Source organism: Patagioenas fasciata, chromosome 10, assembly GCF_037038585.1.
Source record: "Patagioenas fasciata isolate bPatFas1 chromosome 10, bPatFas1.hap1, whole genome shotgun sequence".
In the NCBI taxonomy this organism is placed as follows: domain Eukaryota; kingdom Metazoa; phylum Chordata; class Aves; order Columbiformes; family Columbidae; genus Patagioenas; species Patagioenas fasciata.
In genome coordinates this window covers 14,540,425-14,566,700 of record NC_092529.1, presented here as the reverse complement: position 1 = coordinate 14,566,700, position 26,276 = coordinate 14,540,425, and the positions used below count along the sequence as shown (strand labels likewise).

Sequence of the window (26,276 nt, the reverse complement as noted above, 5' to 3'; positions counted from 1 at the left end):
GCTTGTTTGCAGTGGCTCTGACCCCAAAAGAATTATGGAAAGACTTTTTTAGTCCCGAGGGACTGTAAAAATTGAGGTGGAGAGTGCTTACATGAGGAAAGGTTCTCAGGATCAAGATTCTCATATTGCTAGACATTTCAGTGTCTACACAGAGTTATTTGCGCTTAGGGAGGAAAAGGACACAAAAAGACACCCCATGTCTTTCTTGAGATCATATTCTTTTACACCCTAGTGAGTGTGTTTGAGTAGCTCCACACACTGGGAAAAATTTTAAACTAGACTTTTGTGTCTAGCTTAGCTACTTTGCACTTGCTTATTATATTTTGATGTGGGAAGAGTGCTTTAAGCACTTGTTCTGGTATTTCTTGTATGATCTCTGTTTCGTCTACTGCTTTGCTCTTCAGTTGCTCTTTTAGCATAAATATGTCAAAAGATTGTCAAAAGAAAGGAGTCAAACACTGTCATTGATGTACTAGCAAGGAAGAAAGGTTTCTTGGAGGAAAAAAGCTGATCACAGTCTTCAGGATCCCTGTTGAGAGTCCCCAAGCTGCTCTGCACCTTGTCCCAGTGACACATTAGCAAAAAGAGTGAAGTGCAAGCAGGCACTGGATCCATCATGTTTAGTTGTAGAAATGTGCTTCCTAATCGGAAGCCCAGGTACTACTATCCAAATTTCTGTCTTTTTTTGAAGTCTTTAAAAACATAACACTATGCAATGTCCGATGTTTTCAGTGTTAATTTTACACATAAGTCAATGCAAATGTTTCTATTTGACTATAAATGCTCATCACAAACAGATAAAACAAAACAAAACAAACAAACAAAGACAACCAAACCAAATGAAAACATAAGCCCTCAGTTCCTGAAGTGTCAGATGAATTCTGGATATAAAAGGTGTTATAGGTCGAAGTCTTGTTTAAAGGTGTGTCTAACTTCCATACTTACAGATCATAAGTGTATTGGATAAGGATTTCATAAGTCTACTTTCAAGGTGAGCCTCAGTTCTAGCAAAGTCTCTCCTGCAAAACACAGCTGGAGTAAATGGCTGCTGTGGCCTCCATCACAAAATTCTGCAGAATACATTTCTATGTTTTGAATTAAGTTTAATACTCTGCAGGATGCTGACACTGCTCTGAAAAGTTTGACATATGACAGAAGATATTCTCAGCCAAAAACTCTCTATTAAAATTAAAACCAAACCAAACCAAAACCAAAACCAACCAAACAAAAAACCCTTCACTCTTGTTTTCTAATCCCTTTTCACATAGATCTTATATAGACAAAACAAACATAGCAAAACTCATATACTGGAGACAAGCAACACTTCAGCTGAACTTCTGGTACCATTTGAAGAAGATTACCTCATAGAAATAAGAACAGTTAGTGATGGTGGAGATGGCAGCAGCAGTGAGGAAATCAGGATTCCAAAAATATCAAGTATGTGAGGTTTTTTTTTTTTTCTCTTAATGTTGTTGTGTAAGAAGAAATCTGTGTGCCTCCAAGAAGTACAGTAGATTAGCAGACTTACCTTTACCATACGTGACCTCCCTCCTACGGCTTTGTAGTGCTGGGTGCACACAGGTTAGTTTCTGGTGCTCTCACATTCATTAGCAGAGAAAGTATTTTGTACAACACTTACATGTGACCTCGTTTTTAGTGTCTCCATCTGCCCTGGCTTGTAATGCTCAGGGAAGGACAGAGAAATAAGCTTTCTTATTAAAGTCAAATCTGCTCTGGAGCTGCTGCTGCTCCTGAGACAGAGAACCTCAGCCCTTCTCCATGGCTGGGGAGGGGTTGCCCAGAGTCAAGTCTCTGCCCTTATAAATACCTTATTATTCACGCAAAAATGGAGCATAGTTTTACAACAAATTAGCCAAAACCCTCCTGAAAGTAGATATTCACAAGGAAGGGTGGGAAGTTGATTCAAAACCATACTCCATGGAATTGCTGCTACAACTTAAAAAGAAATAAATAGAAATAACATTTGTGGCAGCTTTCATTTTGAAAATAGAACAAAGATTATTGTTATGTTAGCATGTATAGGAAAAGTGCTTAGCTGACACAAATTTACTTCTGTCAGAAATTTTATGTGCTTATATTTTTACAGGTTTAAGCTCTGGAGCAATAAAATTGTCCCAAAGGGTAAACCATATATTGACATCTGGGATCCTGATATTGAGTTCTGTTCTTATGTATCCTTTTCCTTGATGATTGAAGAAAAGTTCAACCATGGACTTTTAAAAATAAACCATGTGTAGATTTTATCTGAATACTTCACCATGACCAGCATTCCTGATAGAGAAAACCAGCAGGGATGGCGGACGGAGATAGACGTGGTCTATTATTAAGAAAACATTAAATATCAATATTACATTAATTTTTAAAAATGAGCTTTGAAATTAATGGATAAATGTATATGCATTAGTTAAATGAAGTGGTGCCAAACATAACTTGAGATTGTAAGAAGAGTGGTCTCAAATTTTTTACCAGCAGTAGTTCTTATTGAAAATCCAGTGTGATTGTATGTCAAACATGAAAGATCTCTGCCAAACTCTTAAAACTGAAAGAGACTTACAATTGCTTGTGATGTGGATATTATTTATCTCAATTTCTTCAATGTAACCTGTAAAAAACCTCCACTTTCAATTAAATAAAAGCTATTTGTATACTTGTTGTGCTTGTTTACATTACAGGAGGTGTCATACAATGCATTATATTAAGTGTGCCGTACTATTTTCTTCAGAAAAAAGGAAACTTAAATAAAAGGAATCATATGTCCCAACCCAAACCCCATTGAATTCAATAGAAAGACTTTCAATGGCATCAGCAAGCTTTGAACCAGATCTGAACGAAACAGTACCTTTTATAATACGAGATACCTTACATATTCTCAAGTACATTTTAAAGGGCTTTTTCGTGCAAAGGCTGTTCTGATCAACAGAACTAGCAGAGATGCAGAATACCTTTTTTGAAGGTCTTCAAGTAAGTTCAGTTGCTCTGTCACCTGATATTGTTATTCTTTGCTGTAGCTGGAAAGTGTAGATTCATCTTCGGGCTGGGTATGAAGAACATTGATTTTCATCATCTTGAAATATAAATAAAAGCATCTAATTAAGCCTTTCAATCTATTGAGTTATTAGAATGACGAATTAAACACCAGAGTGAGCACAGCTTTCAAGTCAGTAGATACAGCTCAAAATGTGAAGCCATACTCATGTCAAATTGAACAACATCCAATAAAAGGTATTTTTTGTCTCATATCACTACTGGTTGACCTTTTCTTCCCTTCTGATTTACTCTGAAGTATATTTTCTTTTTACCAATATCAAATACGTGTTGTGTCATCTTTGTAACCATTTGTAACTGCAAGTATATAAAATATGCCCCAATTTTTTTTAAACTAAAAAGATTCAAATGGGGATGGTGATGTATAAATACACAAACAAGCAAAAAGATAGAGGTTAATCTTTGCATGATAATCCTTCAAACAGCATATTAAACTTGTTTCTTATCCATAGGCATGGGAGGCCAAATTGGCGACAAGAGAGTCTAAAATGTGTTTTTATATAGGAAACTGCCTACACTTTGGTACCTGAGATTACTCACGGAGTCCATGTGCTGGACTTTCAGGGAGAAGACACGCACTGACATAAAGTAAAATCAAAAATGTGCAAAAGCACACATTATAGAGTGATATCCAATTTTGATTTGAGGACTACAGAGGAAGGAAAGGATATTAAGGCTCTAGGACAAGATGTTTCACTTGGAGTTACACTGACTGTTAAATATTTGCATCTCATTTTGGCACCATGAAACCCAAAAGAACGTGTGTTTCACATGCTCATGTCTGTGCAGTTGCAGTCTCACTGAAGAAGGGACTGTAGAAACTTACGCTTTTTTCTTTACTGTGGATAAGCAAATACCACTTACACCTGATGATGTTTAATAATGTCCATACTGGACTTAACAAAATGTTTCCCAGAGTTGACCACTATCTGGTGGAGCTCTGACAGAGCTTTTTACATCATCCCTTCCCAGCAGGTCTCTAACAGGAATTGCTCTCTGCCATGGCAGCTCACTGGTAGACCTTCTTGTGTCCATTCTTCAGTCAAACTGAGTCTAAAAAACTTATATTTTATAATATAAATACAATCCTTCTGCTAAGTTTAAACAAAACATCTCTTTTTATTCAAGCAAAGAGAGATTTTCTGCAGAACAGTTATATACAACTGAATAGAAGGCCTGATAGATGCTTAATTACCGGGAGGTTCTGGCAATATAATACCGCTTTTAGAAGCCGGTCCTCTGGGATTTCTACAAAGATGCTAATCACAGGAGTTATTAGAAAGAGGTTTAACACAGCTTTCAAAAGAAGAGGACAGTTTAGAAAGAAGTGGATATGGTATTAAAAATCTTGATAATATCCTAACGAAGTAAAACCATTTTTCTTTGCAGTGAAACTAAACAACTAATCATTTCTTCAGATTTGTTTTAATTTCTGTATGCATTACTGATGTTCTTTACAGGGTACTCTAGAAGGTAATTTTCAAAATCAGGGTCTTTATGTCTCCAGTGTTTAACCTCATAACTTCTATATCAGTCCTATTTTGTCATTCCCGTGGGAGTAGCCCTTTAGCCTAGGAAGATCACTAACATCAATAAAGCTATTCCCTTGCTGAACTCCCTTAGAGCTGGAGCACAAGTGGATTACCAAGTGATCATTCTGCCTTGGGTGCAGAACTTCTAATCAGGAAAACAGGTGTAAATATAGATTATAATTATAGCCCCTCCATCCTCCCTAAATCAGCATAGCCCTCTAACTTGTGCCAGTTCCTTTTCTTCTCTTTGGATTCCCAACTCTTTTTTTTGGCATTTCACTAGGACAAATTGATGTCTGAGCTGCCCAAAGCAGGAAAAGTCCACCTCTCCTTTTTATGTGAAAATAATATTAGAGCACCTGAAGCTGAAATAGAAAGAGCTCAGATGACTGACAGCTTTCATTAAAAGAAAAAAAAAAAAGGTCAAAAATAGTTTCGTCACTCATGGTTGCAGGAAAAAGTTTTAAAATAAGAACAGTATAAATCCTGTAAAACCAGAAGTTGAAATGAAAACAATGGAAAAAGTAAAACAAAAGACTGGGCAATGCTTCTATTTTTAGCAACTAGGAAGTTGAATTAGAAAACCCACTTAAAGATGCCCAATGAAGGGAACCTTGGGCCCAGTCTAGGCAGATTTTAGTGGCATCTGATCAAATCACAGATCAGCCTAAATTTTCAAATAGCTGGAAGAATAATACCTATTTTATTTCGATAACCTAAGCAGACTACCAAAAAAATGAAAAAGAGTCACAGTCAGATATTTTAATTTTAAATTTAACACATCAACAAAATATTTCTCCATGAAAAAAAGCAATTTTTAGTTTATCCAAATGTTTCAGTTCACTCTAAACACAATGTTTCTTTGTGATTTAAGAGTGTTTAAACTTATGTGTTTTCCCTTCTTTATAGGGCAATTTTTGAATATGAATGCCAAGAAACCAAATAAAATAGCCCATGTGTGCTATTGTACCAGCCCCTAAATCAACATTCTCCTGAAGTGCAGAAACACCCTATGTTTTCTGCAGGCCATTGGAATGCAGCCCTGGTGATGAGTTGATGCAGAGCTCTGAATCACACTTACATATAAATATATTGTGAAAACAGAAAAATATTTTACTAACATCTGACTGTAATGCAGTTGCAGAGGATTTCCCGCAATGATTTGCAGACCCTGTATAGAAAAGAGAGTCATTCTGCTCAGAGAGGTTTAGGCATGCGCTAGGCTACTGTGGGCTGATCTCTGGAGATCCTGCCTCCCTCCCTACACCCCTCCACAGATTTTTGTCTTTTTAGGAAGAACATGTCTTATTGCTCTTTGCCTTTTGCTGGGTGAAAGCTAGAGTAGAACTTGTCTTACTCTGAATAAACCAATGCTTTTGATCCCTTCCAGCTCTGATATTTCTGAGGCACCATCCCCCACAATTTCCCTCAAAATGCCAGAGACTTGCTGCATCTCAGTGCCCCTGAATATTAGAATATTAGGTTTCAAGTGCAAGTGTAGCTGCAGCCACAATATGGCCTTTGGGTGTCCGCAGATGGAGGTATGATGGTACTAGCAATGGATTGTTGAAGTATTGCTGCAAGGATGACGAGCTCTTGAAAAACAGGTAGTGTGGGAATGCACATCACCTCACAGTCTGTGCATTATTGACACCCAGGAGCAGTCCAGCCAGCCTCAGCCACAGAGTTCAGATATGTCTGTATGCTACCTTCTGCTGCTGAATGTTAATAAACGGGGAGCTGCCACTTACAGGGTTGTTATGGACTGAAAGCATGAAAGAATGGTAAATGATGCATTCAGAAATATTTGTCTATCTAAAAATTTAGACAAGGTTGCAGAGACTTAGTATGCAATGCCGCTGGTTGTCATCAGAGTATATGTAAAGGCTTGGCCATTAAAATAGCTCATAAAAAATCTTTCTTGGAGAAATTTACCATGTAGAAAAGGTCAGTTGGACGTTTTGACAGCATGGTACAATAAAGGCCTCTAAATGACATCAATCATTCAGGTTATTTTTTAATATGAAATTCTTCTTTTTATCAGTTCTTAGCACTTAGTACTTGAAAATGCGTCTGATGCAGCAATTAAAATGTCATATTATAGCAATATGTAAAACAAAAAATGAGATGCTTAGGTTTGGGATTTTATAAAAAATGGAAGTATCTAGAGGAGCAAAACCTCCTACAGCTGTTTGGGCTGTAAAATAACCAGACCGCAGCTCAGCCTTCTCTGCGCACCCTTTCCTATTCAGTCTGGCCTTTCCTCCTGAGGTATCGCACAATGCCAGAAAACCCTTGTTGCTGGTAGATTTGAGTTAAGGGATATTTTCTGGAGCTCTTATTGAAGCAGACTTTGTGTGTGAGAGTGTGTGAGTGCTGCTAGCATGATTTAATTGCATTGCTCTGCAGCCCTGCTAGCCCAGAGATTTTTAAGGGAAACAGCACAGAACTTTCACACGTCCCACTGCCCTTAGTAGATTTAAAGTCTGTGCATTTTGAGTGGGTTTAGAATTTATTTGAAAGCCTTCTTACACCAGTACAATTTACCCACAGAGATCAGCAGTTTACATAGTATTGATTAATGTGGTTATTGATTGATTCTGTGATTGTACTGACCAGGTATGTACAGTACTGGAAAGCACTATTTTGTAGGAGTGATTGACTTCTTTCTTTATTGACTAAAATGAGCTGCTAAAAATCATCCACCAGCTGAGCTAGAAGTACTTTTTTTGTATTGCTGCTTCTAGCAGAGAAAAGTAGAAGACAAATGCTGATGCAAAGCAGAGGAGAAAAGTTGCAAGGCTTAACACCTACAATATTACCCTGGCTGGGTTAAAGTCAACCCACAAGCTTAGTGAGCTAACAAGCTGGAAGGCTTGGATGGTAAAAAGACAGGCAGTCATTTGAATTTTGAAGCAGAGGATTAAAATGTTGTTCATTCTGCTAACTTTAACTGGTGGGTGCATTCTTCAGAGCATGTTGCTGTTTCTAATGTTAGTATCTCTGTCCTTTTCATCCAGACTGTGAGCTTCAAATGGGTTCCTATGGAGAAAAGGCTTGAGGCATCCCAAGGTCCCCCTGAAAGGGTGAAATGTTGCTATTTTTCTTGCTTTTTTAGGAAACATTGCTATCTGTGGCAAACAAAGTTCGAGCACCTAAGAGCTGTTCCAGCATCTCTGCCAGCTGTCTCTGACATACAGATGTTTACAGTGCCATAAAGCAAACGTAACTGCTGTTTACCATGACTGTTCTGAGGCATTCCCAAACTGAGGTAAGAAGGATCCTGTGCCCCTGATACATTTGACTGGTCACACCGTATCACCTGCCTCTGCTGTCCTGGTGAACCTCTTCTCTCAGGCCAACCTGGCTGAGGAACTGGATCCATCCTACCACCCACGTAAAGTATCATGACTTCCTGCAACTTCTCTCTTTCATTAGGAGCTTGGAAAATGGAATTAACTTCAAAGACACATATTTTCCTGGGTAAATTCTCTGTTTGAAGGCTCTCCATCAACCCAGGCTTCTAATCTATCCTGCAAAACTTCTAAATGTTTAAAACCAACCAACCAAAGAAAACAAATCCATACACTAAATACTGCAACTTCCCTTCCCCCCTGTACCCCCTGCAGAGGATTTAATGCTTTTTTTAAGATGACAAATTTCAAACGGAATTAATGGTCCTGGAGAATCTGCACAGCTCACAGCAACTATGACAGGGCAGGAGGGAAAAAAGGCCCACAAAGGGCCGGATGAAGAAATACGGAAAAAAATAAGAAAAGAAAAAGAGAAAGCAGTCTGAAACTCCACAGTGTGTTAATTTTGTCAGTCCCTCTCCCCCCACACGACTCACCAAGGAATATCAAAGCTGATTCCTCTTTGTTTTTAAATAAGCCCTCAAAGCCAGAAGCTACTTCAAATACCTGTATGCCGATACAGCTATATTACAGTAAACATACAGAAAAATCAGTGGATAAATCAATTGTTAAAGCCTTAGGAAAATAGGAAAAGAGTAAGGTGGGCAGCTTCAGAAAAGTTCTACTGTAGCTGGCAGTTATTCCTGCATGGTTTTTTGGTTTATTTTGTTTTTTATTCTTGTGGGGCTTTGTTTTGGCTTGGTTTTGAAAAGTGAGATAAAATGGGAAAGAAATGATCAGCTCTGAGCAGGCAGAAATTTGGCAGTTCAATCACTATTTGATCTTATGAGCTTGTCAGAAGAAATACCATTTTACTGAGTGGGGTTTCATACCAACGCTTTTGCTTACTAAAGGTCGGGAGAGGGGCAGAGGAACATCAACACAATTGTCCCATTAGCAACAATGTTCTTCACCACCACTTCTCTGACTCAAAGGCTTCTATTAAAGTGGCCACTTTCCTGCACACTGCTAGAATCAAAGCTAAAATAAAATATATTCTTCACTTTCCCACACACTGACAATTGTCAGTATTTGTGCTAAAGCTCGTTGGAAAATGGTTCGTGAAACAGTTTCCCATCAGAAAACACTGTTTCTTCAGAGCAAAACATTCACAGGAACATGCTGATTTTTGATGTTTCCAGGAGAGATATTTTCCAGTGATTCAAAATTAAACTATTTACTTTCTATGTCTCTGATTCTACGGCTTTTTTTTTTTTTTTTGATGCATGTACTGTTTTGCTTCATATAAACATTTTACTTAGCAGTTTCATCAGGCTTATAACGAGTGAGGTATCTGGTTTACCATACCCTCTCCCACTCCAGCTTTCACAGATATACACAAGCACAGGCACATGCTGGTTTATGTTACTTTAGAAAATAATAAGAGTTCTCCAGCATTACCATAAGAAGACTTTCTAATGTTTTCAAAGGAAACAGTTCAGAAAATTTTGAATCATTCCAGTTTTCATTCTCATTTATGGTGATACGAAATTTTGGAATTGTCTAGAGGATGGAACATTTTTACTATTATTTCATATAATCTGTTCTGCATGAGGTTTACAAGTCAGTATTACTATATTTATTTTTGCATATGTATATACTTATATATTTATCTAGTTAGGTAAAATTTTTATAGATCAAGAAATAGTTTCCATAGAGAACCTCTATAAACCTCTCCACTTTCCAGTTCAGAGATACTCTCTAACAGAGAAATACTCCCAGGCTACAGGGTCATAAAAATATTTTGAAAATTTCTCCTGAAGTCTAAACCATAAACTAACCCATTCTTCCCATATCTATCACAATTATCTGTTAGAAGAGAGACATTGTACTCTGTGCCTATTGCACTGGTTGGCAGAAGATGAATCTTTCTCCATTAAGTAATGGATTCAATGCAGAGAATAATTTGTTTTTATGGATTTACATTAGGTATCACTCTTTTCATCAGGATGAATTTCTGTCTCCAATGAATGAATAGACAGGTCCAAAATTGCTGTGGGCAGGGCTGCCCCAGTAGTACCTCGCCATAGGTGCAGCATGTGGGACACAAGCATCTCCTGCAGCTGCACTTTATATATATATATTTATATATATGTATACATATATATACATGCACACATACATTTGTACACACACACAAATATATGTATATATATATAAGGAGCAGAAAATAGAGCGCTGTGTAATGAAAAGAGTAATGCATTTTTTATTTGCCCTCTCTCCCTGAGAAGGAAAATCATAAGAGTGATTCAGCAGTAGCAGGCAGTGTGTAGCAGCAGACATTGGTATCTAGGGCCTATGATAATTTGTCTAATTTAGCTATGGTACTACATTCATAAGTATGAATTCCTCATCATTTCTCTGCATTAGGGGATGTGTATGCTCCCCCATTACCCTCTCAGTTGCTAGAAGATTTCATCTATAAATACATCCTGCTATAAATACATCACCGGCTATCTCCCTTATTAGTTGTTCTGAGGAAATCAAATAATAATATGCCTTGCGCTTTAAAACTTTGTTTATGAAACATCTTCATAAAACCACTAAAAGGCACATATGAAACAAAATCATGTCCATTGCTTATCAAATTGATTCTTTTTTTAAAAAAATTAAAGACATCAACTATAGTGCGGTCACTTTGTGGTAGTTCACAATTTAAAGTAAAATAAGCCTGCCAGCACTTAATGATTCAAAAGCTCTCCAGGCTATGCTGGTACATACCTTGGCATTTAATAAAATTAAATAACCCAGGCCAAATTATGCCATTGGTTTTTAATCAATGCAATATCCATTGTTTTATAAGGCTTTCTTCATCACTCATAGTGGCCAGGCTGCTCTCTGTTTATCCATGAGCCTCTCCCAGCCAAGCAGGCACTGGCAGAAAGACATCTGCCCTCTGAGGGTGGGAAATTGCAGTCTGGGAAACACGTCATATGCTGCTTTATCAGAGATGATACTTGATTTTATGACATTTCTTTTGAGGTTCAAGTACACCAAAACACTCACATGATTTTCACACAGTCTTCATTAAAACAATTTGCTGGTAACCAAAGAACTGCAAGCAGTTTAACAGAGGCTCTCAGACAGAAATGTGGATGTCTTCATGATTTTAAGCTGTCAAAAAATTGTGTCCCTATTGGGACTGTGAAAAAATGGGATTTAAGTGCTTTCCAGATTTCTTTTTCTTTGTTTTTTGTTTCTGGTTCGGAACACTTTTTTTTTTTTTCAGCAGAGAATGTTTGTTTTCATATTTTAACCTTTACTTAATGCTTTACCATATTTTGCATTTAGATAATGTAAGACAAACTTTTAAAACAAAACGTTACTAAAAAAATGGGAATATTTCTTCAGTTGTACACCAAGATATGCATCTTTTTCAATCAGTAGCACATTTTATTCTGTTTTATTCTTGTAATACAACTCTATTTTTGCAGGCAACAGGCATTGCCAAATCCTCCTAACCAGATTTTCCTAGATCTGTGTTCACCAGAGCTGTTTAAGCCAAAAGAGGCAGCAAAACACTCTCTGTGTTACCCCACAGTTGTGTTTGGCCCCTGCGGGAGCTTTGTGCGTTGGGCTCATCCCCTTGGGGGGGTCGGTTGGATCCGCCAGCCAACCCCACTCCAAAACAACATTTGTTCTGTGAGCTGCGCTTTGGCTGCTTACCCTGAGTTTTTGTTTCTATCCTCTACATGACAACTGTTGATTGGAAATAATTTTAAATTATAGAATGAAATTACTAAAACATAGCTAGAAAAATATCCACAAATATCTCCTACGTAATTTTTATTCTGTAAAGATTACTGTATGAGAAGAAGTGATTAATTCAAGCTTTACTTCACAGATGATCTCTCAGGCCTAACAGCGTAAGCCCACAGTCAATATTTTGCAAATGTTTTGATTAATAAATCTTTATATAGCCCACTGCAACTTCGCAGAATTAAATTGATGCTTGCACTATTCGAGAAGCATACTGATTTTCCCTGCATGGTTTCCTGACTCAGGCTTGTTAGCCCCAAGTAAAGAAAATAAAATAAATGCTGGTGAACACATAACCTTTTACTGGCACCACAGAAACACCTTGAGGTATAAAGCCATTTGGAGGCAGCTCGGTTCTCAGCAGAAGAAGCTGCCACCACACCCTTCAGGTGGCAGCCCAGCCCAGCCTCCCCCAGCATCTCCCTGTCTCCGGTCTGGGGCACCAGCTGCCCCCAGAGCAAATGCACTGACAGGTGACCAGCAGTGCTTCCATCCACTCTCACTGTATTTACAAAATACAAGCCAAAACCAGCAGATCTTCAACATTGTTCTTCATTAAGGGTCTGGCTCCGTGGGAACGGGATGGATTTCTCTGCAAGCTTGCACACCAAAGTTGTTCATCTTTAATGTTAGAGAATAATCTCATTCTTGCTTTGCTATTTGCCTTGACTTTTGTTTAATGCCACAAGTAGAGTGATTCACCTTCAGGCTTTCAAATAAACTCTGAGTACAAAGGGACCGGTGGAGGCACGGATGGGCTGAGCACATCATGGGGGGTTGGTATGAGGAACTAGGCTACTGACCTCACGTCTTCCAGGAGGCCTGCATAGGTCCAATACCACCCAACCGCATTTGGACACTTCTGTTGTCAGAGCTGCATTTGGATGGACATCATTATTGTCTGACTATTGGAGTAAAACTCCTTCATTAACAAACTTGGTCTGAGTGAGTCAGGGGACAGTGAAAGTCTTGTGGGATGCTCCTGTTAGGGAGAGAAACCAAGCAATATAGGTCTTTGGCAATACCCTGCCACTTATGGGAATAAAATAAAATAAATAAAACAAAAAGTTTTCTGTCTGGTTTCTGATGCACAGCAAGATCAAATACTGGAAGCCATTTTTTTATCACAGCTCCTTATGTACCTCCCATAGCCTCCATCTCTCTTCAGTTTCTTTCTTGACCATATTCATAGTCCCTTCATGCACACCTCCGAACTGTTTCTTGTCTCTTGTCTTGGGAACTCTGCAAGCATACACACAGATCCATACAAGCCCTCAATAATCAAAGAAACTTCTCCTCTGGGACAGGACAGTGCCAATGGCTCTGGAAGAGCAGTCTGTTTTCATTGAACAAATCTGGGGTTTCATTGTTGATTAATTTTCTTTCCTTTTATTCATTAAAAAAAAAAAAGGGCTTAGCAACTCCGTTCATCTGTCCAGACTGAATTTTGGATGTCACATCTGGTGGCGTTTCTAAGGTTTTACTTTAGCCTGCTTCTTGGTCATACAAATACAACACATAATTCTATATCTAATGCATCCCCAAAAGAATGAAGTACACTTAGGCTACATTAATACTGCAAAACATGTAAGTTTCTATAAAGAAGTCACCAGAAAAACACTCAAGTGCCAGATAGAAAGCTCAGTACTATTTTTTTCCAATAGTAATGGAGTATATGAATGAGAAAAAGTTGGACCCCAGCATTATAGCTCTTCCAGCAGATATTATCATTACGTGCATTTCACATTACTACTAATTTTGTATTCAGCATACCAGGACCATTAATTCAGATTTAGTCTGCAGTTGAATAAGCCAGATTGCTTAAGAAAATAAACGTCTCTATTACTTTTTATAGCATTGAAATTAATTTACAGTTCCAGATTGTGATAACTAAAATTGAGAATTAAAACTATATTTGTTACCTGAGATTTCCCAGGGATTAGCATTCATGAGGCTGTAAAAATATTAACTACTTTAAATAATACTTGCAATATTTCTAGAGTTATAAAACATCTTCCCTTAGCTCATTTTAATTTATTTAGAACCTATCTCTTTAAGCTTTCCTTTAAGCATATTCACACCACTGGAAGATTAGACTGAGATTATTGCATTAAGAGAAATGCTATTTACAACAATAGCTTGTAATACAATATGTATTCCCAGGGGCTTTGAAAGGCATGGAAATAAAAATTTTAATGATGTCTTTAAGGGCTCTCAGGTTGCCTTTGTACTACAAAAAAGTTGAAGTTGAGTAGAATTTCTGAAGCAGAATGCCATCAAGTCAACAGTGGAGTAGATAAAACCTTTATAGGAAAAGAATAACTCAATAAAAAACACACAAAAAGACAACATTATTTCTAGACTAATCTCTGAGAATTATAAGTGCAGAAGAGAGAGATGGGGGAATCAGGGAGCAGGAGCCTTCAAACTAAAACAGTGGACACTGTGAGATCCTTCATGATTCTCTGACAGTTGTTTCTGTCTCCTCTGAAAACTGCTCCATACCTGTGGCTATCGGTGGGGGGAGATGAGCTGCCCTTCCTCATCCCTACCTGCTTCTCTGCAGCTCCACACAATGAGCATTGGTACCGTTACCGAACATACCAGGTTATTTCTGGGTGAAGGCATTAAAAAGTCACAACTGCCACCCAAAATGGGCAACAATTTTAACATTTATATATGTGGGGCTTTTTGAGCCCTCAAGTGTGTACCCAAACCCTCAACCCCGCCTATCAGAAATACACTTATTGAAACAAATGAAATGTTGATCTCCTCGTACAACTGGTTGTTACAAGCAGCTGAAGCTTAAAGCAAACCATCAAATTTCGTAAGAAAACTGGGTGAGTTGGACACAATGTTTTTGTAGGTTCCCTGTCAATAACATCTGTTCTAATATGTCCCTTGTAAAAAGAGTAAAATAAGATTTAAATTTAAATCCATACATTGAGCAAGAAACAGAGTAGCAGATTCATAGCTAGTGAGGTGCAATACATCCTTAAAAGGTTTAGCAAATTCTTGCCTGGTTTTGATATTCACTCATTTAATGAAATATCTGCTTAAATGTACCTGTGGTGCAGAAAGTTCAGAACTGAACCACCATGTAGCAGCCTATCTAACCTTTGGCTAGATTCTTTAAACTTTAATTTTGATGTGAGTGGCATAGATGCAGTAATTGGAAGGATATTGTGTTGAGGGAGCTACTATGAAAAGCTCTCGAGTACTGTTAGGACTATGTGTGGTGGTAAATAATTTTGCGGATCTCCTGCATAAACAATTTTTTTTAAAAAAAGTTCATCACTTGACCATCCTTCCATATAGATATCATTTCCTTTGGGTACTATTGGAGCAGATATCATGTTCCCAAAGACTTTTGCTTACATAAATATTAATTTTTATTATCTCAAATTGAAGGGTTTCCTATAAGGTTTTTGAGGATGATAGCATCTCAAGCTGAGATTTCAACAGCCAAATTCATACTCTGAAACCACAGAAATAGCACTGCCTCAATTTTTCATTTATACTAAAAAAGAAAATAAAAAAAGAAGAAAATTTAAAAAAAAAAAAAGAAATATATACTGTTCTTAATTCTGAAGGCTAGAACCCAAATGCCTGAGTGTCATTTTAGGAAAATTGCCCTTACATCATGAGTGAGCCTCCAGTGTTCCATGGCTGTGCCTTTGCAATAATAGTTTAAAATGGAAACATTTATTTTTCCCCAGTTTTTAGTAGCTGCAGAAGAAGCAGGGGGCTAATTACCAATACTGAGCAGCAAGGGTCAGATCGAGAGCAAAAAATGAAACTAAATGTTTCAGAAAATAGGTGAAGAATCCTGCTGCGGCAAATTTGGATGATTTAGCCTAGTGCTGTGGGGTTTTTTTCCCCTGTAATCTATGAGTTATAGTAGAATCAGTGCTTTTAGAGTATTGAGCTAGAACTAGAAACTGCATGTAAAAAGACACAATCAGAACTGGACAAAATAAGTTATTAAAAGATTGAAGTTTTGTTTTGTTTTTTTTTTTCCCATTAAAAACAATATATATTCAAATTTAAATATATAAAAAATCAGAATCTGAGAATACAGATATATATTCACTGTAGAAATACACTTCAGCCATTCAGCAGCAGTGATATATCTTCAGTTCCTATTGCTTTTATTGCAGGTAGGATGTCTGTTTAAAGAGACGTAGCCAAAATAGGTCATTGAAAGAGGAAAGGACTGGGTTTAAAATTATTTTCTTAGTAAGTTATTCTTCTGTGTCATCTTAAGATCCTGGCAGGGGAAACTATGTGGGACTTCTGCATGTCTTTTGAAGATGGCCTTGTTGTCACACTATTGTTTGATACAAAGTGCAAAAAGAACAAAAATTGTCCAAATCTTCAGGTGAACCAGAAGAGTGGGCTCTTTGGTTTGAAAAATATAGGTATAAAATTATTGAAAAGCACCATGAGGTTGATTGAGCTGCCTTAGAGTCTGAGGCTGCACCAATTCTGCTGCCACGAGCTGTGTCCTGATCTGCCTCCTGCACAACACTGGCACAGCTGCCAGTGGGGAGGTGCCTCTGAACAGAAAATTCTGAATTGCCTGATTAGATTCATTTTGACAGAGCCCAGAGCAGTAGCAGAAGACCAGCACAGTCATTGCAGGACATCCGAAGGACTGGTTACCCCCTTTGTGTTGCACAGCCCTGTAGGACTGCAAGAGCAGGTGGTGTTTGGTTCCAACTCTCAAATCTTAGCATCCCAAGGAATGCTGAAGATACTGGCACACAGAAAGCTTGCCAGAAATTTGTGGATATTTCTTTAGTTTCATCATCTAACAGAAAGCTTTAGGATCCTTCCAGATTAAAAAAAAAAAAAAAAAAATTAATAGTTAAGATCATGTGGGTTCATCCTCCCTCCTCCTTGCCAGAGAACTCTGCTTTGCCATGGATGTCATGGCAAGATCCATTTAATCAGTCACCAGAAAGCAATGGACAATTACAGAGCAGAGCGCTGATGGCATAAATGAAATTAAACACCCACTTACATCAACAAACTTAAAGCAGATGGAAAAGTGGAGGAAATCAGTCCTCAAGGCACACTGGAATCTAGGTGTTTTTTTGTTTTTCCTTTTGCCTTTCCAGAAAATACTGAGTAAAATGTCCACTTCATTATGATCGGTTCAAATGCAACTTCTCACTGTAGCCATAGAAAGGCAGGCAGTAAGAAGTTCTCAGAAGAAATAAAGAAGTTGAGAAAATCATTTTATTGCCTGACAGAAGGGGAGGCTGCCTTAATTTTGTTGTCACTGGGAGTCTAAATGTATAAGGACAGCTGCTGTGCTCAAGCAACAATGCAATCAGTTAATGCTTTCAGCAGGGAGACATTAGCTGCTTCTCCCTCCTGCCAGGCAGGGAGAAACAAAGTTTACCAAAAAAAGAAAACTTTTAGACAATTTTTATGTCTTTTTTTTTTCTTTTTTTTTTTTTCCTATGCTCCTTTGAGCAGAGAGGAGACAAGGACCACACCAGAACAGGCAATGCCTTCCAGGATGTTCCCATTACTGCATTTTAGTGGTGGTAGTATTCTGATGCATATATTGGTCATGGCACATTTTCTGATACAACTGCAATAAAGCCACATAAGGACAATTATTAAATAGCATGCAGAAAGGAACAGATAGATTGTCATCAAAGCTACTTTTGTTATTGACCAAAAAAGATCAAGCAGCAAAATGTTGAATAAGATATAAAACTTCATGGTTTCATGGCTTCGAAGTTTGCCCTACATAGTGATGAAATTAGCATAAACAAAATGAAGACATTTGCTATTTTTACATTCCCAATTTAAAATGAAGGTAAGGAAGAACAAACAAGAAACTAAAACTACATGTAAACTCTATGATGTGTTTCTGCCTCAGAGCTGTAGTAATGAAAGCTTCTTGTAAAGGAACAACCTTCAGTGCCTACATATGTTTTATCTTCAAAAAATTTGAGGTGATAAAAAACAGAATGAGAGGAGCCTTACTGTGGAATAATGATCTGTTTTCAGGCATTTCGTGAATAACTAGAACACGTACAACAGGACGAGAGGAGAAAGCAAGAGAGGAAAGGGAAGAAAGGGGAAGAAATTAAACCCATTCCTGTTAGGCACTATCATTAGTCGATTTAAAATTAGGGACATAAGTCCATAGAATCATTTAGGTTATAAAAAAAACACTTGAGATCACAGAGTTCATTCCTTAACCTAACACTACCAAGTCCATGGACCAGTTTAAGAGAGGGATACACTGGGATTTTGAGGACCTCAGTTATATTTTGGAATCTGCAGCGGAATCTACTTTGCTCTTTCACAATCCATTTAGAACTGCGTTTTCAGAAATGCAGGTTTCATACTGCCATCTGTGTTGGCCCAGGCACTATCAGCACCATAGGCTGAGGGTACTGTCAGGACCATCAGAGATGTCACTTTTTTCCACTCCTGGCTCTAGTTTTGCTCCCTGCTGGGCAGAAGGAAGAACTGTTGACCATTCACTTTATGAGCAGTATGAAAGTGCTGGGATTCCATCTCAAAATCCCCCTAAGGACAAATGAGGAGTAGGGCAACATGGGAATTAGGAATTGCAATGTGTGGGTGATGAGGATAGAGGAGACCATCTTCCTCAAATTGCTGAACCCTTTTCTTCCTTCTTTGCTTATGTATATGTTTTAATGAGGATGTTCTCATTAACAAAGAAAATGAAAAGAATTAATAAACATGTGTAAAGGGTAATTACATTAAGAAACTCACTCAAAGCATGGATGGAAACAAGACAGAAGTGGAATCTGATAAATAACTCAGACAAATTTTTGAATAAAGAAAGAGAAATCATGTTTTAACTTAGCAATCCAAGGGAAAAAAAAAAAAGATATACTTAGTCAAAGAAACAGCACTTGTGATAGGTGCCTGAGTTCTTCCTCTGATGACTGTCGTTCAACTTTTCTTCACATTCAGCAAGCAGCGTTTCTAATAATTTCTGTCCTCTGCTCATTTCAATATAAAGGGCCAGCAACAATATTACCTTAAAGGAAATAGAAGAACGTAGATTTTGTAATTTTAACACTCTCAGACCATCACTGGCTGAAATGAAAGATTTTTCCTTAAGTTGCTGTAAGCTCCAATCTTGATCGTATTCATCATTATTAAGTGTTGAAAGTTTAAATATTTTATATAGATGAGATTAAAAGATTGCAAGAGAAACTGAATGATCTCCACAGACTTTAGAAAGCATAGAGACAAAACTCAACCTAAAAGGAAATTAACACTAAAACTACATTGTTGATTAAATCCCATATTTATAACATTTGTCTTAATTTCAAAGATTTACTGAAAAGGGATTCAGAGAAGATGAATTAATCTTTAGAAATGACAGACTAATCCTTTCTTTGGGACCAGTGATTATATGAAGGTATATTGAAAACAGCAGACAGAATGCTAGGTATGCTTGCTGGACAGATACTACAGTTCAATTTAGACAACCTGCAAAAGTGGATTAGCAAAGTCTGATGGTTAGATATTTTCACAATGGATTTGTTCAGTCTTGGGAACAACATCTACAAGAGTACACGGATGTTGTACAGCTCAGAGAAACCACCAGGGAAGGGAGATGGAAAACAGATCTTAATTCATTTGAAAAGATTAAACACTGACATGAAGTAATCTAATTAGTTGTATTCTTTGTTCTTTTGGAGACATCTTCAGAGCTGGTTGTTTTATTCTTCTGCTGCTTTGCTCCTTTTGCCCCCATGGAAAGGACTCTCCTCTGCACCAGTGAGGCTCTAAAATGTGCCCATGAGTGCACCTGAAAAGGTCACTATGCAGATCAAATTAAGCCAGATATAATGAGACTCATCTTTAAAACCTCTTGTTAATTAAAAGACAAAAATCTGAGCCTGGTCATGTTTCCAGTCAAAACAAAGAAAGTTTTTCAGTCATTTCAATGGCAACTAGATCAGGTTTCTGATAATATTGATCAAATATCAAACACAAGAGGGCAAGATGGTAAATGTGAGAGTCAGAAAGACAGAAAGCAGTGAGGACACCAACCAAAGGCACACTATTTGGATTTTGGTCAGCTGATACAACTCAGTAAAGTATTTAAGGATGGTCTTTTGAACCTTACCATTCTGAAATGGCTATTATGATCATAATAACAAATTACTCCATGTTTGTCAAAGGCATTTCATACCAGTTTTGACTTAAATCTAGAGAGGGTCTGGCTTGATCCAAGCTATCAGACAAGAAATACTGAGAAGTACAGATCTTATGTGCAGGCTGGAGAAGATTATATCAAAAAGGACTAAAATGAGCTGTCAAATGCTTTCATTTAAGCATTCTGGAGAGGATTCTTAAGTCATTGAGCCTTAAATACATTGGGGGAAAAAATAGCTAGATGAAGACACAAATAAATGAAATTGAGAGACTATCTTGAAAGAGAACTTGACTTTATATAGAACATAATAACACAGGATATTTTTATGAAAATCAGGAAAATATGTCAAAAACAGAAAGAAAATTAACTATGACCAAGCAGAAAATACAGTCACTTACTGTGAACGATAGATATTGGATCTGAAGGGAAAATAATCTATACAATACTGCTTTCTTCTGAATAAAACTGACACACCGTTTTGGCTGATAATCTACTTTCCCATGATGCAACTGTGTTCTAAATTAGATAATATAGTCACTTCATCCTGTTTTAAGCTATTGTGTCATATTGCTGTGAACAGTTCAGGAGGTGCCACAGATCAGGGAAGTGTAAGCATGCCAATGGTGAATGAACAGCTATCAATCTATTTATTTAAATTAATTAAAGCTTTTTTATTATTAATTTAGTAAGTTCAATATGAAATAATTTAAGATGATCTAAGTAGAAATGATCAGCGAGATCTCTTAAAGACTGTTTATAAAGTCTCTTGTTGTTGCAGGTTATATTTTTCAGCAGGTGAATAAAACAAACATTTTTCACTAAAAGTGTAGCCTTTTTGTAGTATTTGTATCTAAACAGAGCCCTGAAGAGAAGCAGCAGACTCCCAGACAAGGTGTCTGTGATTCCCGGTGAAAGGAATTGAAGAATGCTCTTTCTGACAATTTCAGTTCCAAAAATGTTATTTGTATATTAAGAAAGCAAGTTGCAGCTAGAAATTATCCTCCAGTTCCAGAAAATCTCCTAGATGTTTTTAGACATTTCCATTACCTTCAAAAAAAGGTTAATAATGACAGAACCGAACTTTGAACACAGATGGTTACGAAAACTCATAAGAAAACAAAAGAACACTTTTCCACCACTTTCCATAAACTTTTCAGTCTTGCTGGTTTCCCCAAGAGATTTTATTCAAATACTTTGCCTTGAATAATGTCTTTAATAGAGAGCTGATGAGGTTGAAGAGGTTTAATCATTATCTTCTGCCTTTAACCTCTGCTTACAATTCCATTTGAGTGATCTACATCCAGGTCCAGTTCTGAAATGAAGCAAAGGCAATATTCCCTCGATTTCAGCAGGTGATAGAACAAGTCTTCATTCCTTCAGAGTGGATTTATACTATTGGCAATTTCCATCTCATTTTTTTTTTGTCTATACAAAACAGGAAGAATTTTTATTCTTTCAAATAATAGCTACAGAATATACAAATGAGAAGATATGCCAACTTCGGTTTCTATCCTCTGAGGTTCTTTGAAATGATTTCCCTTGAACTTCCATCTTTAAAAAACCAGATGACTTTAAACAACCCTTAGAACTCTAGAGAGGCATTTATAAAATGTTTTCTCACAGGCAATCAAAGGCAGGATACCTTTGTTTCTCAAATCCTATGATAAATAAGAAACCCTGTCTTAAAAATATATATATATTTAAACATAGGAATAATGTTAAACTCTTGTCATGTTGTAGAAAGTCACACTTGACTTACAGTTTGGAAAGACTTTCAGGGCATACTTCAAAGCCTGTTTATTTTCCCACACTTGCCAGAAAACAAAACTGTGATGGGGGTTTTTGTGTACAGGGCAGCAGCACTTTACAGGGGTGGTCTGAGTGTTGAAGACTACAAATTTCTGAGATGCTGATATGGTGCTGGCTGCTCACATCCATAGTGGTGATAACCGATGTTGTGTTAATTGTCCCAAGGAAGCAAACAGATTATCCACTGAGGAGTTAGGATATGAGCCAGTCTTAAAGCAAATACTAGATTTTTGTCTTGGATTGAAAATATTTTGGGAATTTACACCCTCAGTGTTCATTGACATTGCTAAAAAGCTGACCCTGAAATGTGTTTAAATAAGGGTTTCTGGCAAAGAATTTTAGGGGGACTGCATCACATCACATTTGAGAAAACTAAGAGATAGAGAACAATTTAGAATTCCTGAAAGACCATCAGTTAGACCACTAAAGAGGACACTTAGGAGGACTATGCTCTGTCTTCAGAGATGAATTCAAATTACTTATAGATTTACATTGATTTGTTTATCCCTCACCCTCGGTAAGAATCTTTGCCCTGAATTAAAAACTAATTGAATGCTACTTAAAGCTTGGTCTTATTGATGTGCATTTTCTATGAGGAAAGAGATATAATTTATGCAAATATAATACATATATGCTTCCCTGAACCATTAAAGGGAAGGTGGGACTACACAGTGCAATAGTTTAAATAATTCTGGCTGTCACTCAAAATTATTTAAACATTTGTGCTGATCAAAGTTTTAAAAATCTTTGATATAAGACCCCAGAAGTTCCCCAGGAGTAGCTTAGAATATCAGAAGCAGCTAAAAGTACAATCTTTTAGTTTTAAATGGTTTTGACAAGTTTATTTTATTCTCATACTTTCCAAAAAAGGTGCAACATGGAACTAGAAATGACACAATATTGCTTTCATTTCATCCTCCTATAAATAAGATCTCATAAAATTGTACAATAATATCCAGGAAACATTTGTGAAAATGCGATGCTTCCCCTATGAGCACGAAAATATCTGTGCAAATCTGAGAAAAGGCCAGAGTACTCAGAGAAACAGATGTCCTGGAAAGCAGTTAGTGAAGGAAACCTGTCTGATACCTTAGCATGAGAAATCCAGACGTACCTGAGCAGAAAGCTGCTCCAGCTGCCTCAAGGCCTGTGATGAAGATCTCCACTTACATGTTTCCAGGAGGCAGCCCAGCTCCCTATTCTCCATGCAAATCTTCAAAGTAGAAGAACATCTGAGAGAAGCAAGAGGCTCTATCATGTCTTTTCCTCTACCCGCCAGCCGCTCTGCAGAGATGCTGTCAGTTCATGACACTTATGATGACAGATCTGTGATAGGAACAGGTCTCTATCAAGCACAGAGGAAAGCAGCCAACTCCTTTCATAGTGGGCACTGAAAACCTGGGTAGCAATACTTCTCTGTCATTTCCAAGGTGGGCTGTATATATTTTATGTATGTACATACATACATATGTATAAAATCAAGTGACCTAGAATTGAAGGATTCTACAGCACATTACTGGACTGGAGAGTATCTAGCTCACTAGTATTTTTACTCAAATTCAGTTAAAAAAAATCAATATTTTTTGGTATGAATAAAATAGTGTCTCTGGTATAGGTGGCATTATCTTTAAAATGTGTGGCTCTTTGAACAATGTGACAGATCCTTTGAAATGCAAAGGCAAGACCAAGTTATTAAAGCTCTTTTTTTTTCTTTTCTCACATTATTTTTAGTCTGTGCTTGCCTTTGGCTTCCATCACTGAAGTAACAATACAGGTATAACAACAGAGGTCACAAGAAAGAACAGACAAAAAAATCAAGTCTTAAACTGTACAGAGGCAGATACTCTGGTTCACAATTCATCAATCCAAAATAGTGACCTCTAGAGAGTGACAGGGAGAGATATCTGCATCCTAATTCCTCCATCCCATTCACTGCAGGGAGGACAGGTCTTTGTGGTGACAATTACTTGTATGAATAAGAGTCTTTCAGCTCAGCTCTCAGACTAAACTTCTTGTGTGTTAACAGCAAGCTGCCCTATAGATTTCTGTAGTACTTTGCACCATTATGGCAACACATGAATTTAAAAAAATAGCAAGAGACAGGGAATGGAAATGGGACTGATGCCAGCACAGAACTCTCAGGTCTGAAGCACTTCATGTTGGTGCCTCTGCTCTCTCCTTAGGCTGCTCTAACGATGGTCTGGGTAGCCAAAAGCAGCTTTAAGCCAAACATTTAGTCTGAATCCGTTTGGGGATAACAAGCTAATGCAAAAGGAGAGAATATCCTGAAATGGATACAAGTACATACACTTCCAGATGATGGCGAAGGCTGAACAAGGTCTGCAAAACACCACTGATAATTGCTCTAGATGACTCAGACCTGCAATGCTGCTAAAAGGGACCTCAGTGCCTTAGAAGATATATTGGAGCTTTGGAGGAGATTGAGGAAGTAACAAGGTATCTGGGTATAATATTGTAGACTTTGTTACATTTTAACCAAGTCTCTGAACTCCACAGTGTCCACATTTTGCATGTCAGCACTCTGAATTGCATCTAAATCTTTGTTCTGTGACATTTAGCATCACTCTGCTTTAGCAAAGGTTGTTGCTTTTTTTTTTTCTTTCCCCAATACCTTTCTGACCTGTCTTTAAAGTCAGCACTCCCATCAGTCTCAGCTGACATACAGAAAATAGTGACATATTGACTTTTACAAGAGGTGACACAACATGAATAGATGAAAACTTGGCACTGGATTTTCCATATGAAAGGAAGTGTCAACAAAACAGATGAAAGTCCGCACACTTCATCCAGTTAATGAATCACCATTGTCCGTGTACATACATATATTCAGTGCTCTGTGAAATACATCTCTCAAGAGAAATGGATGAACTTTAAAACCAAATTAAAACTTTGAAACCCATTTTTTTTTCTTAAAAATATGGAGGAATTAAGTTAATTGATTTGAGGTGTATGTTAGTCTAGAAGGAGATAGCTGAGATGAAGAAACACAAGTTGCATTTTTTTTTAAGATTTAACAAAATGTCTCAGTTTCAAAAAGTCTTTGTCCTCCTACCTTCTTAGGAGCAAAGGATAACTGAGGCTGGATGGGACTTCAGGAGGTGTCTAGTCCAACCTTGGACCCGAAGAAGGTCAGCTCGGAGCTCAAATGAAGTTACCCCACACTTTCCTGCACAGAATTCTGTTCTCAAAAACATGAGACATTTTCTGCCCTTATTGCCCACTATCCATGTGTAGGAGTTGCTTCACATTTCCCAGTAACACCCAAGACTAATTTGCAACCAGTGATAACAGACAACCAGACCAAAAGCATGTTGAGGCAAAGATGTTTTGCAAGTACTGGGATGGCCCCAGCCTCATGTACTGGGTGATCCCTTACACAGCAGGTTACCCCAGAGTGAAAAATTAAAGGTGATAGTTCTAAGGATAAAGCAACTGCCCTGTGCTATTTGCCAGTAGTTTTGGAAGGCTGAATAAAATGGTTGATTTGGACTGGTTAAAACTTCCAGTTTACAAACTGCGATGAAAATTTGCAAAACTGTCCTGAATTTGAAGCACAGAAGCAAGGAATTTCTAGAAATGTTTCTTTCCCATTTTTCAGCTGCTTTCCAGCCCCACAGAGCCATCCAGTGCTGTCATATACTGAACAAATCTACAGTAAGAACACTAATTGACTCTGGCTGATTAACAACTGACAACTGCTCAGTGGTGCACCGAACAGAGTCTTAGCTAGCTCCAAAATTGCAAATGCTAAAATCTACCAGAACTGTCATTAACTAGCATTTTTTGCTGGCAGTCCCAATGCAGAGGTCGAAAAGCTTGCTCCTCTGCAGATGGGGGAAATAGTTTACTATTGGGAGCAACAGCTCAGTTTTACTGAGCAGCTATCTGGCCTCTGGAAATAGAGGTTTCCTGTGGTGCCAATAGACAAATTTTCATAACAGCACACATTCTTCCAGTAGTTGATACTAACCATACCATATGCATGTTATTTCCTTTCAAGAGTTATCATGCAAAGAATTATTTATTATTGTATATAAATGTTATAATGAAATAATGGTTGCCTCAATGCCCTAAAGCTGTAGGGTCATTTAAATGCAACTGTCAGATTAAATTAAAAGCTACATGCTGCTTATAAAACTGCAAGACTTGTTATATTAACATTTCAGTCTACTCAACTGAGTCAGTAGATTTGAGAAATGAACCCAATATAGAAAATTAGATGTTGAGAATAGCATAGTTTAGTATTTATGAAATGTCATTTCCCCTTAGAAATATAGACACTTGGAGCTGAACGTTTAGATATCTTGTTTCAGAGGACGGGTTTGACACCAAGCACATCAGAACTGCTGTAGCTCAGCAGCTCAGTGACAGTCAGAAAACAAAGCTTTGGGGCATTTTTGTACTGTATCACCATCGCACTGCAGTGACAGAAACTGGGGTCTGCAGTCAAGTTCAGCCAAGCAACATGGTTTCTCTGACTAGGCTTGCAAACACCGATCACACTTT

At 37.6% G+C, this 26,276-nt stretch overlaps 1 protein-coding gene across 4 annotated transcripts in view; it reads left to right on the top strand.

Annotated features, from left to right (window-relative positions):
* LOC136105729 (contactin-6) overlaps positions 1-2,666 on the top strand; it is a 143,537-nt gene extending 140,871 nt beyond the window's left edge. For all 4 annotated transcript variants that reach the window (XM_065845508.2, XM_071813213.1, XM_071813210.1 and 1 more), the window contains 2 exons: positions 1,269-1,437; positions 2,108-2,666. In XM_065845508.2, coding sequence (XP_065701580.1) covers positions 1,269-1,437; positions 2,108-2,208 — 270 coding nt within the window. In that variant the 3' untranslated portion in view covers positions 2,209-2,666. The remainder of the gene's footprint in view (positions 1-1,268; positions 1,438-2,107) is intronic.
* Positions 2,667-26,276: the final 23,610 nt, after the last annotated feature.